We start from the raw sequence: 12442 nt of genomic DNA, 5'->3' as shown, positions 1-12442 counted from the left end.
TATAATTTATTATAAAGCAAAGGTCACAATCAAGCATTTTATTTATGTGCTATATGCAGAATCGTTTGGGTGCTTATACGTGTGTTAATGAAGGTTTTTAAGAGCAGATATGTTTTTTCAGCTTGACTGGCACCTGTCAGTCATCTGGCTACTTACCTGTGACATTTCAGTTAAAAGTAATGGAAATGATCTATAACAAAATAAAGGTATTGTACTTATCTTGCTCTTTCCTACCCTGCTGTGTGGCATTAGAAGAACACAGTAAAGAAAATTATTTTACAGAAAGCAAATAAAGAATGGACAAAACACTAAAACCACGATATAGAAAATGAATATTCACCTAGGGCAGGGGTCGGCAACCTGCGGCTTATACTTATACTGCGTCTCCGTGAGGTTTGGGAAAATAAATTAGAAGTATTTAGCTGAAGTGTATTTTACTTATGTTCGTTCTTTATTTTAACTTGTACTTCTAAATTGGAAGATTATTGTGATATTGAAATATAAAAATAAAATTATATTTTATTATTTTTTCATCGCTCAAAATAAGCGTCACACTCACGGAAGCCCGTGTACCCGCCGAAACGCCATGCATTTATCGAGACTTTCAACCCCAGGTAGGCCAATTATGGATCTTCGGATCCACATTATGTCAGCAGCTGTTCTCCACCGTGAACTATGTTAAAAACAAACACCGCTCACGTCTCACAGATGACAGCTTACAGTCCTGCGTAATGATGAAAGTGACTTCGTACAGCCCCGATTTGCAGACGCTGTGCACAGAGGTTCAGGAGCAGAAGTCCCATTGTAAACACGGCAGACCCGACGATGTTTGCATGAACATGCTTTTCAGCATCTCTTTATTGACCACTTTTCATACACGGTTGCTATACGCATACAGCCGGCTGTAGCTTTTCAGCCCACAGCCCGACATACACCAACTACAGCATAGATAGCACAGACGTTAACAGTAGCACCCCCATGCTTCTACCTTTCTACCTTTAAAACCCGGAGAGCAGCCAAATGGCTGGGAGGTCCATGAACCAATGAACATGCTCCGTGCACCACTCAGCAGGCCATTTGTAAATATGTGTACAAATGGTTGTTTTTTTGTACTGTTTTTATCAATAAATCTCAGCAACAAAGGACATACACCCATGTGTGTTGATTTCTCCCTAAGATGGCAAACTGAAACACTCCAAGTTGGTGACTTTTGGAGATTTATTTCCCTGGATGATTGAGAATGCATCAAGATGAAACACAAAAGGAAGTTCACAGCTTTTAGCAGCTCCCCCACCCCCTCATTCACACACCCCCACTCCCCTCCCTCCAGAATTCCCAGGTAACAACCTAATATACATATGAATGACTAGCCAATTTAGCTTCCACTTGGCTGAAGCTAAAGCTTAGCTAAAAGCCTACCAGCCATTTGGCTGCTCTCCGGGTTTTAAAGGTAGAAAAGCCAAATGGCTGCTCTAAGGGAGTGTCCGGTGAGGCGTGATTGCGGGTGCCGCTCAGGTGCGACCGCCTCCCCTGCAGCAGCACTGCAGACCACACCCCGCTACACACCTTAACCTGGTAAAATACATATTTAGGCAGAATTTTGCAAATATCTATTTTTCATTTTTCAGCAGCATAGTGCTTTTTTTCCAATTATTTTTTTAAAAGTCAGGTCAAGGCTCCAAAAGCCCAAAGCCGATATAAGGGTGGTGGCTCACAACAGTTTCTGTTTGCTACATGGATCATTTTAGTTCAGCTGGGTGTCTTTCCTTTTGTTATATTTCTTTAGTTCAAAATGTGTTAATTACATAAATAAAATGTAACGTTCTCTGTAGCACTTCATGGATTTCATAAGCAACACACCTTAGTAGTTCACACAAAGCATAAAGGTAAAAAACAATATATACAGTGTTATCTTCATTTTAGATGTCAAAAAGTATTTGCGGCTCCCAGTGTTTTCTTTTGCGTGGAAACCAGGTCCAAATGGCTCTTTGGGTCTTAAAGGTTGCTGACCCCTGACCTAGGGTAAATGCTTTCTTACAAAGTTACCTGTAGATGAAGACATATAAACTTTATTTTAAAACTGAAGCTATGTCCTAGAAAAAAATATTCCCAGACCAGCTGGTGGATGCTAGAGCTTTCTGTTGAAATCAGTCACAAAGAGAGCCCTGCGCCAAAAAGCTCCTTGTGATTTCTGTGTTTACTAGTAGGTTGGTGTAATCACCCGTAGTTTGCATAAAAGATGCCGACTTGTCTGTAAATCCTTGCCAAGTGTTGACCTTCAAACTAAAGTTGTTACAAGTCTCTAAAACCAATATGTTGAGTTGCACTTTTCAGTTTTACTACTACTTGGCAAGCAGTTGATGAGTGTTTGCAGACAATATATTGTTTTCTACACAAAATACAAGGACCAAAGCAACAGCAAAGAGGTTTTTTTAAATTTCACCCACCAACTGTCAACTGCTCCTTTAGTGCTTTTATAAGCAGTGGGCCATTTCTGAATGTTGGGCAACCTGATGGTTGACCCCCCCTTAACTCACTTTACACAGCCAAGAAGTGATCTACATACCCTACCAAAATACAGCTAGTTGCTAGTTGAACATACTGAACACACTGTCAATGAACATATTAAGGTTTGTCGTGGCAGATAGCCGCTGAGCCTGGTTCTCCTTGTAGTATTGTAGCATCTCTACCTTACAATATAAAGTGCACTGAGGAAACTGCTGTTGTGATTTGATGGTATATATTTAAAATGTAATTAAAGATATCTGCTCAAAAGGACAAAAAGAGCCACAAGTTACAAAAAAAACCAAAAAAACAAAGCTCTAAAACCTCATGTTGAGAGCACGCTAAAGACTAAGCACTAGGCTACTATGGATACACGTTGACCTCATTATTTAAACCATGGCCCATCACTATATGAATATGCGCCAATGTAAGAGTATACAATAAGAAAATAAAGAAAAGGATGGGTTCCATTTAATGAATAACACCAACAATGAACTGGCTGACTGATGGCTGACTAATTGGTTTGTTGACTAATCACTGGATACTAGTTAATGATGGAGTGCTTCACTGACAAACTGATTGGGTATTTGACTGGCTGAGCGGTTAATTGAATTATTGATCCATTGTATTATGGCAGTCTGGTAGACTATTTGAATAATGAGTGCAGGCTAATTTTGTATTGTCGTCTTGTCATGTTGCAATTGATTCCTCGTTTTGTTCTATAATTATCGTTTTAGACAAAATGATTGGTTAACATCTGGCCAATCATAGTCTAATTAACTAATGTAAAATGATTAATTGTTGTAATCACTAAGACTATAAGTCTCATGTGGATGTGACTCTTTCTTACCCATGGGATTTGCACTCCTTTGGTTGCAGATTCGACACTGTGCATTTCTAACAGGCTGTCCTGGAACGTGCTCCACAAGCTTGCAGAACATTTCTGGACCAGTTGAACCACAGGTAGCATTGGTTGTTATATTAGCCATAGTCGCTAGATTCAACACAGCTGGAAACAGACCTGGGGAAGAAAAAAAAAGAAAGAAAACAGACATGGGTAATTGGATAATTGCATACAGATGCAACTTTTGAAAGTTAAAGAGCTTTATGCATTAGTACTGATGCCTGCATATACCTTCTACTTTTTTTTATATCTTAAAAAATGTGAAATAAAAAGCAAACCTACATCAACTATCCATTAAAAAATTACAATATTTCAAAAGTTAGTTCACTCGTTTTCAACATATCTAAAAAAGAAAAGAAAAGAACACAGTACATGATAACTTTGAAGCAAGTTCTATGTTATTGTGCATTCAGATCTTCGTTAATCATACATCAAAGTCCGTTCAGAGCACTTCAAATGAGGCCAGGCTGGATTTCTTAGTCAAAGCATAAAATGCCAAATGCTACCGTGGGGTTGTTAGGAACAGCACATCCTGATTTGCATTTAGGTTTTGTATTTCAAATCAAAATGATGGCTGTATTTCTGTTGTACTGAGGTTATGAGTAATTAGCCTGGAACATGAGGGGGAGGGCAAGGGTTTCGCATCATCCGAGCTATTTAATTTGGGTGTATTTTCAGTGCAGTCAAAAGCGTTTAACATCATTTAACATTAACAGATAGAAATGGCTGTAATCACTTTATCTTTTGATAAAAGAAGCATGGATAGAATATTTTCTGGCACGCTTTCCACTGTGCAGACTTTGAGCAATTTTGTACTTTTGTTTCAAAACTGTTCATTTGCATTATGTTGTTCAAGCAACTTTCATTTTCTGACCATGGACATTTTTCACTCCTGGAGCCACAGAATGTAAACTAGGAGAGGACATACATTATGGAAAATCCTCCAATTTTTTTTCCAGGATATACTTGGAATCCATTAATAAAGTTATACTGTGCTAACAGGACTTTGTTTTCAACCTTATTGTTATGGTAATCTTGTGAGACCAGGTTCATTCAAGCAGGAAGGACATTCAGGAAACTTGGATGTTTTATGCAGAAAGAAAATGCAACAAGCCAGATATCAAGGATAAATGTGAAGACCAAACGTATGATATACCACTCACTGCCACAATTTATTCCACAATAGGTCATATTTATGCACATTCAGCACATTTCTCCATCTATGTAAGGCTGACACCACTCTGTTCATCCCTAAGACCTATTATCATTCAGTTAGTTTTCAAATAATCTACATATTTAATCAATAAATGTTTAAATGACGTAAAATATCATATGAATGGATTGATGGAAATCCATCCTGATGCATTTAAGTTCCCTAGTGGATACAATGAGACAAGACCATATATGTCATGGAGCCAGGAAGCTAGAGTACTGTCAACCTTCAGTGACAGTTCACTTTGGGAATCTCCAACAAAGAACAATACTGTGCACCAAAACTGCTGGAAATGGCAAATGTGTTTTACCAAAAACATACAGTTGAATATTAGTCGCTAGTTTTGTGCAACCTAAAAGTAAATGTTTCAACTGAGAATGGCTGCAGCAATCACCAGTTACACTGCATAAGTTTAACTGAGCAACAGTGGATGGACAAGTACTGAAAAAGCGGGGCTTAAAGCTTTCAAAAGCTTATTTCAAAATACAACATCACTACCACTTTCCCAAGCTGTCAATCTCAGTACTGACATCATGACTCTGGTCCAGTCATCTTCTTGCCCACCCTCAGTGCAACTAACCTCCTCCCCATCAGAGCTTCATCCAAGCCTCAGTCTTCATCTTCACCACCACCAGCGTCTAGGCTCCGGGGGCTCCTGTCTTAAATCCTATCACCACTGGGAGTCTGTTCTGCCATGATGTCTAATTACCAAACACATTAATTTCTCAATCTCAATAAATCATGTTCAAGTCTTCTAAGTGATCTCCCCCTATTGACATAAAATTATTGGAATTTTCCTTGAGATATAATGACTTGCTTTTGAGGGATACCAATATAGCAGAGACCTCCTACAGAAACAACTATGACACGGATAAGTCAGATAAAGCTTGAACAGAGGACCTGGGATTGGAGTGAGTTGCGAAGTGGCTTGCAGAGGCACAGCAACTGTGGGCAGTTTAAATAACATACCCTATATTAGACTTGACAGTTGGATGCAAAAAAGGACATCAGCCAAACCCTCAGTTGATGTGGGCTGGCACTGAGCCGCTGACGGTCTGCCTGAAATAACACTATGCTCAGTTTTTAAACAAAAAAAAAGACCGTTTTCAAAAAGAATTTATCAATTAAGTCATTAATTCAATTCTTTAAAAAAAAAAATCAAAATTACTATTTTGCTATGCATGTAAAGCTAAAATGTAAAAACCAACCAAGGTTTATAACTGTTCAGTGTTTAACCAGAACTTCCATTCAAGATATCAAAAGCTGCATTTTACATGTTGCAGTACAAGGATGGAACATTGGCCAGTATCAGCTGTCCCTAAGAGATCACAGAGTGTTCACTATGAATGGCAAGCTTGTTGAACTTAAAGTCCTGGAATGCTGAACATGGCCTACATATGGTTCACATTTCCTTTCTGGAAATCATGCACAGATAAACACATAAATATACTATGCTACACTAGACATTACAATTAAAGTTTAAGAAAACAAGTTAAAGAACATGTGCATGTATACACAATGAAAAATAGATAAATATAAATGTACCATATCGTGCACATGGGAGACAAACAAATCAAGGGTGAGTAAGAAGGAGAGGAAAAGTGTAAGGAAGTCTGAGAGGAGAAGCACTTGGAAAAGCGTGGACTGTCTGTGAGTGTTTGTCCAGATGAGTCCAGCTGTTTGGCCAGATGTCAAGACAGATGAACTGTGAAAAACATCTAAGACACCCAAAGTCTCTCTCACATATGTGCACACATTCTCATACAAATACTCACAACATATCACATGCACACGTGTTTCCCAGGCTTTTAGTAATGATATCTGAGAAGCCCCTGCCACTTAAGAAGCCCAGACTTCCATTACGACTTTTTTAAATAAAGGAAATGTCACGGATAAATATTTTAACCAGCTTCTCAATGAGTAATAACACAAAGTCCCGTATTTATTCCTCCTGTATTACATATTCTAGTGGTTTTAATTCACCTTAAAGCACTGAAGCACACAAAATATTCATAGTTAATCAAATTCCTCGAGCTGTAATGTATTGAAACACATTTGATTTAACAGAGAATGTGCATTTTAGTCACAGAAACCTTGCAAGGATACCATACAGACTTTTAGCCCCAAATAAATTTTAGAGTTGGCCCAATTTTTCTCCAAATCAGTCGTCATTTAATGTGTAACTTCTGGGGGGTGTGATGATGGTAAAATCACTGATCAGCTGTTCTGCGGTTTGAGCAGTCACACCGTTTGATTTCGAACATAACTGCTCTCAAAATAACCATTGAAGTCAGCCAGCAGGTGAGGTGACCCAGATGTAGATCCCTATGCAGTTAGCCAAAATGACCATTCTAGGCAGCTACCCACTGTGCTTATTTGTAGCTGCAGTCAGAGCAAAGCATTTAAAACGATTCATGTAAAAATTTTGATTGTTTGGAAAGCTACGGGAGGCATGTGCAGACTTCCCCAGGATTTTTTTTTTGTTCCACGAGTAATTCCCCTGAATCCTTCCAACGAAGATGGGATGTGCAGTTTTAACATGACCTGCAACATGTGCACGAGCTTTTGTGGGAAATATGCCGGCTTATAATAAAACAGAATCATGCATTAATACACCACATTTATTTTTTATGTTTTATTTGTTGCGAATTATGTTGCTGTACTTAATATAAATTCATTTTCCTAAGCTTATTCAACAAAGTGTTCAAACAAATAGTCCCACAGTCACAAATGCCTAAATCTCAACTCACAATCAAACAGTCTAAGTGCAACTCCTCTTTGTCTCTCTCTGAACCCTGGAATGATAATGCAGCCACTTTTATAGATTTGCTATCAAAATCTTTTCAATTTAATCTATTCACTGTGATTCTTTGTGAATTTCTGAGATTTCTTTTTTGATGCCTCGAGATTAGTCTGATATTTGGTCAACCTTTCAAAGAACACAGTCAGTGGAGAGCAGTCTGAACTCATTCAAAAGCACTCTTTTGTTCACTTATTCTCAGTTTGAACACTGGCAACAGGGAAGAGATAAAGCTCTAAAAAAAAAAAAAGCAATGGCATACAAGACCTGTATATACATACCACAGAGGTAAGGAAGAAAAAAGAGATTGCATTCTTTTGTGGTCAACATAGACAACCAAGACCCGAGTATAAAACTTAGTTTAAGGTCTTACTGCACAATAAAAAAAAATGTCTTCATGAACATATTTTTATGGTTATTGTCCACACCGTTTATAACTGCCAGGAAATCAAGCCAACATCCTACTTATTCCTGGGGTTTTGATTCACAACCTGGAAGAGTCTCTAGATACAAGTGTGTGTGGGAGACTGTGGAATTTTCAGCTTGATTTGAGACAGCTATCACCCTTAGCTTTTTATCACTTCTTCATGTCTGATTTACAGATTCACACGTGGTCTCCCATATAGAAAAGAAATAGTAAAAACTTATATGATTTACTCATGAAAGTGGCCACTTTCTCATTACTTTCATATATTGTTTTAGTAAGTATCCAAAACATACAAGTTTCATTATATAATTTTTCAAGGGCTCTTATATCTGTTTTCACTCTTGTGTGCTTTTCATACAAGTTTCACACAAGACATATACAAACTTTATAAGATTTATATATATCTTTACCATATGGGCTTAAAAGAGAACTTCATTTTTTTCCGTGTCTAACTGTATTGGCTTTGTCTTTCAAGCGAGCTGGGAAATACTGGTGGTCAGATTAAATTCACTGATGCGACAGTGATTGGTACTGTCCTGGGTTCAAATCCAACAAGTGACTGGCGTTGGCTCCTCTCTGGGTAATCTATCTTCCTGAATTGGATAAGTCTTATAATTAGACAGAAGTACCATTTTCATCTCATCAGCCTGTCATCGAATTTAGGTTCGGTGTACATGTTGTGGTCATTTTGCTGTGAACTGCTCTTAAGAGGTCATACGCAGGCCATCGGAGTGGTTTATACTATTAAGGAATTTCAACACAGCCAGATTTCATTAGACTCATGACTCTTCTTGTCCACATAAAATGATCCCTATGAGTGTCCCTACTCCAGTGACGGACATTATCAGATAATGATGATAAGAAGTTGACAGAAATAATAAACTTTATTTCTTTTTATAGAAATCTATAAAGAACATAAAATACAGTTAAAAATTAAAAGTTACCATCTTATAGTCTAAATAAAGGAAACAAGAAAATCATTAGATCACCACTATTGATGAATTAAAATTTTTAAAGACCAGCAAACAAATATAACTGATTAATTTTCTACTTTGTGTTCTAGTAGCTGTAATTGTGGGAAAGAGAATTAGCAGAAACTTAGAATCAAATATAAAAACATTCCAATGCAATGGCAGTGCAAAGCTAGAACTCTTGAAATTTTACAGCTGGGCTTCCTTCATGGCCAATAAAGAATCTACATCACACATAACACATGCAAATAATGAAAGTAAAATAATTAGTGAAATCGTGGTACTTCAAGCCAATTTTAAACTATAACTTTGAATGTAATCTGCTATAAACCAGGTGCTGCAGTATAAGTTACCACAGTGATTTAGACAGGTAAAAAGAGAGGCATTAAAAAAAGCTTTGACTCTAAGATCTACATAGCTGCTAATCCATTAACGTCACTTTGTAGTACACCCCTGAGTCAGTGTGGTAAACAATACAAAGAAATGTAAAAAAAACAAAAAAAAAAAAAACAAATAGCCAACTAAGAACAAAGAGAGATTTTCAGAAGAAAAAATCACAAGCAAATCAGTGGAGAACATCTAAAAAGCTTCAAGAAGTTCTAAAACATCTGTCCATAAACAAAGTGAAACAGCAAGGAGGCTGATTGTCTCATTGGTGGCAGGTGGCATGCAACGAACAGCGAATGAAGTAAAACAATGTGAGTTATTAACAGGAAATTATTCAAGCATAAATCCAACCTACACAGCTCTAATAGGAAACAGAACTTTTTCAATGAGTGAACGAAAAGAACTCAGCACTGTGGGCAGAGGCTCTGAGACCTTGCACCGTGCTACATTCAAGCAGTCGACCCTCACCACATAAATCTTAACCCAACAACCCTTGCATTTCAATTTTCATGTTGCAGAGAAGAAAAACATTCCAGCTTTAAAGAAATAAAACGAGGACATTTGAATGATCTTTACTTTGGGGACTTTTATGGGTTGCTGGCTGTTAGAGCAACATCAAAATTCTTGGTTAGTTCTGATCATGTGTCCGACTGTGACTTCAGACGGTGATAAGTTTTTTCTCTCATGCCTTTTATGTTGAACAATAAGGTGAGATAACAGAGAAACAGAGAGCGCTGGATAAAGACGAGGGTTCACATTTCAGATTCACTGAATGACAAGGACACAATGATTGTCTGCCTACGGGTCCGTGGATGCCTCTCACATACACACACCTACGAAGGTTCATCACCTTCCACTCTTTTCTCTCTGCTCTGATAACTATGGCAACCTGCCTGTCTGTGTGTCTGTCTGTCTGTCGGCCTCTCTATCCTCCATCTACGCTCTGTTAACCAGAAGTCTCCGAGGATTTATTGCCATACTGGCTCTAAATTTTAATACTCTCAAAATGCATAAGTATACCTAGGGAAAGCTGGGCGGTGTCATTGCCCAAGGAATTGTCAATGTCCTAAACTTTCGATGTTTTGCTACTATTGAAGGCTGATATCATGGAAGCCCATTTCTGCCACACACAAAAAAGTATCCATAACTCGAGTTATCTTTCTCAAAATTTCGACTTATTAATACGAAATTTTGACAAAAGTAGCTCGAAATTTTGACTTACTTTAATTTTGACTGACTCAAAATTTTGAGTTGATAACTTGAAATTTTGAGTTAGAGTTTCCAATCAGTAATCTACGTGAATCACATCATCTCCTTGTTAGCCGGAAGCTGAAACCCTCAGCTACAAATGCTAGAGCTAAGCTACTAGTATTACAGCCAGTCATGAATGCACAAATTGCTGATTATTTTCAGCGTGGCTTCACAAATGATGAAATCCTTGAGTTATTAGCTGAATCACATGGCGTTACTATCAGCAAACGTACTCTCGAAAGCACCAATTTGAGTGCGCATTCCACGTATATTACTGATTGGCAGAGCTAACTCTCTGAAAAGTTACTTTTCTCAAAATTTAAAGTTAATAAGTCAAAATTTCGAGAAAATAATTTGAAATTCTGAGTTAATAACTCGACATTTTGAGTTACGGATACTTTTGGGGGGGGGGTTGTGTGGGCGGAAACGGGCTTACATACTGATATAGCTAGGTAAAAACAAAAAAAAACAAAAAAACAAAAAATGGTTGTTACCATTAAAAATTTGTGTTAATCAAGTTGACTTTTTAAACTTTTGAACTTTGACCTTTTTTCCCAGTTCCCAGTCTCCTCAAGTGCACTTACAAAGAAATTGAATTATGATTATTAGTCAGTACCAACACCAACAGGAGTTTGAAGGAGCATAGCTATTGCTACATTTACTATGAAAAACATGAGAAATACTGCAAAAATATGTGCTTTTGCTGGTACTTTAGCCTATCCCTCGCTGAGGAAAGACAGCAATCCAGATACACAAAACACTTTTTTTTATAATTGTGTGAAACATAGTTTGAAAAACCATGAACACTATCAACTCCAGCCACGGTCAGGGTATCTTGTTGTTCATTCTTTGAACTTTATCTTTTTCCTTGTACATTTTCCTCTTTGTGGTGAACATCCATATTTCTTGACTTTTTCAAGCCAACTTTTCAAACTTAGTATTTGAACTATGCATCGGGTCACCACCACTGGGTGACACGTGATTGTTTTTTTCTGGCAGGCTGCACAATAGAGCTTCTTTGTGGTCTCTGTGTTGGTCGAATTCTCATAAACTTTCTATTTTCATAGACAGAGAGCTACACAATGAGCACAACTGTGAGCCCTTAAAGGATGTCGAGCACAAAAACTGAGATGATATTGTCTATATTCAAATAGTCTACAAGTTCCTATGCAATTCAGTCAAAATCTTGAGTCCTTCATCAGCACATGAACTTATATAACGTCTGTGTCAACTAAGCAAACCAACCCACCTGTTAATGTAAAATATTACTGAAAGCTCCTCAAACACCTCTCACCTTCTTTTATTTATCTTCTATATTTATGCTTTTTTACATATATGTAATTGAGGCGGGCACACATGCTCAAGTGCACACAAGCAGAGTTTTCAAAAGTCAGGCTACTGAACCGTTCATCAATGTAGTAACATGGGTCATTAACATAGGAGTCTACATTAAATCTAAGGGGAAAATGGTCACACTGATCAGATTTCCACAAGTTCGGGACGATAGCATATTCTTTTTATCTTATAAAGGTTTTTTATTGCATTAGGAATAAAACTTTATTTGCTTTTTCTGTCATAATAGAAGATGACTCGGCACTGCTCGCCTTGCTCTGCGTCTGTGCGTGTGCCTTATGTGTGTGTGTGTGATGGATGTGTTATTGTTGAGTTTTGAGGCTAGATGTATGCTTGATGGAATAAGGAGGAGGTTGAAAAAGACAGGATCATCTCTCTCTGTGTATCTCTCTCTCTCTCTCTCTGTAACTTTCCATCTCTCCCTCCACCCTGAGTGCTTAGAGGGTGAGAGCGAGATATGGATGGAAGAAAAGATAGAAAGATTGATGGAGAGCAAATAGATGGATGGAGGGATTCCCAGAGAAAGATGAAGTGTTGTTTAAAAAGGGTGAGGGCTAGAAGAGGAATGAGACTGCAATAATCCTGTATATGCACACACATAACCTTTATATAAAGATATTTACATAAGCAA

General features: G+C 37.7%; 1 protein-coding gene across 10 annotated transcripts in view; it reads right to left on the bottom strand.

Annotated features, from left to right (window-relative positions):
• Nucleotides 1-12442, bottom strand: part of lama2 (laminin, alpha 2) — a 235175-nt gene that overhangs the window by 185247 nt on the left and 37486 nt on the right. For all 10 annotated transcript variants that reach the window (XM_042222720.1, XM_042222717.1, XM_005935361.3 and 7 more), the window contains exon 2: nt 3356-3526. In XM_042222720.1, coding sequence (XP_042078654.1) covers nt 3356-3526 — 171 coding nt within the window. The remainder of the gene's footprint in view (nt 1-3355; nt 3527-12442) is intronic.

The sequence above is a fragment of the Haplochromis burtoni genome, unplaced genomic scaffold (assembly GCF_018398535.1).
Source record: "Haplochromis burtoni strain Fernald_Lab_line unplaced genomic scaffold, NCSU_Asbu1 Contig_92, whole genome shotgun sequence".
Classification (NCBI taxonomy): Eukaryota; Metazoa; Chordata; class Actinopteri; order Cichliformes; family Cichlidae; genus Haplochromis; species Haplochromis burtoni.
The sequence above is the reverse complement of the archived record's forward strand: the minus strand, read 5'-3'. Positions and strand labels throughout refer to the sequence as shown.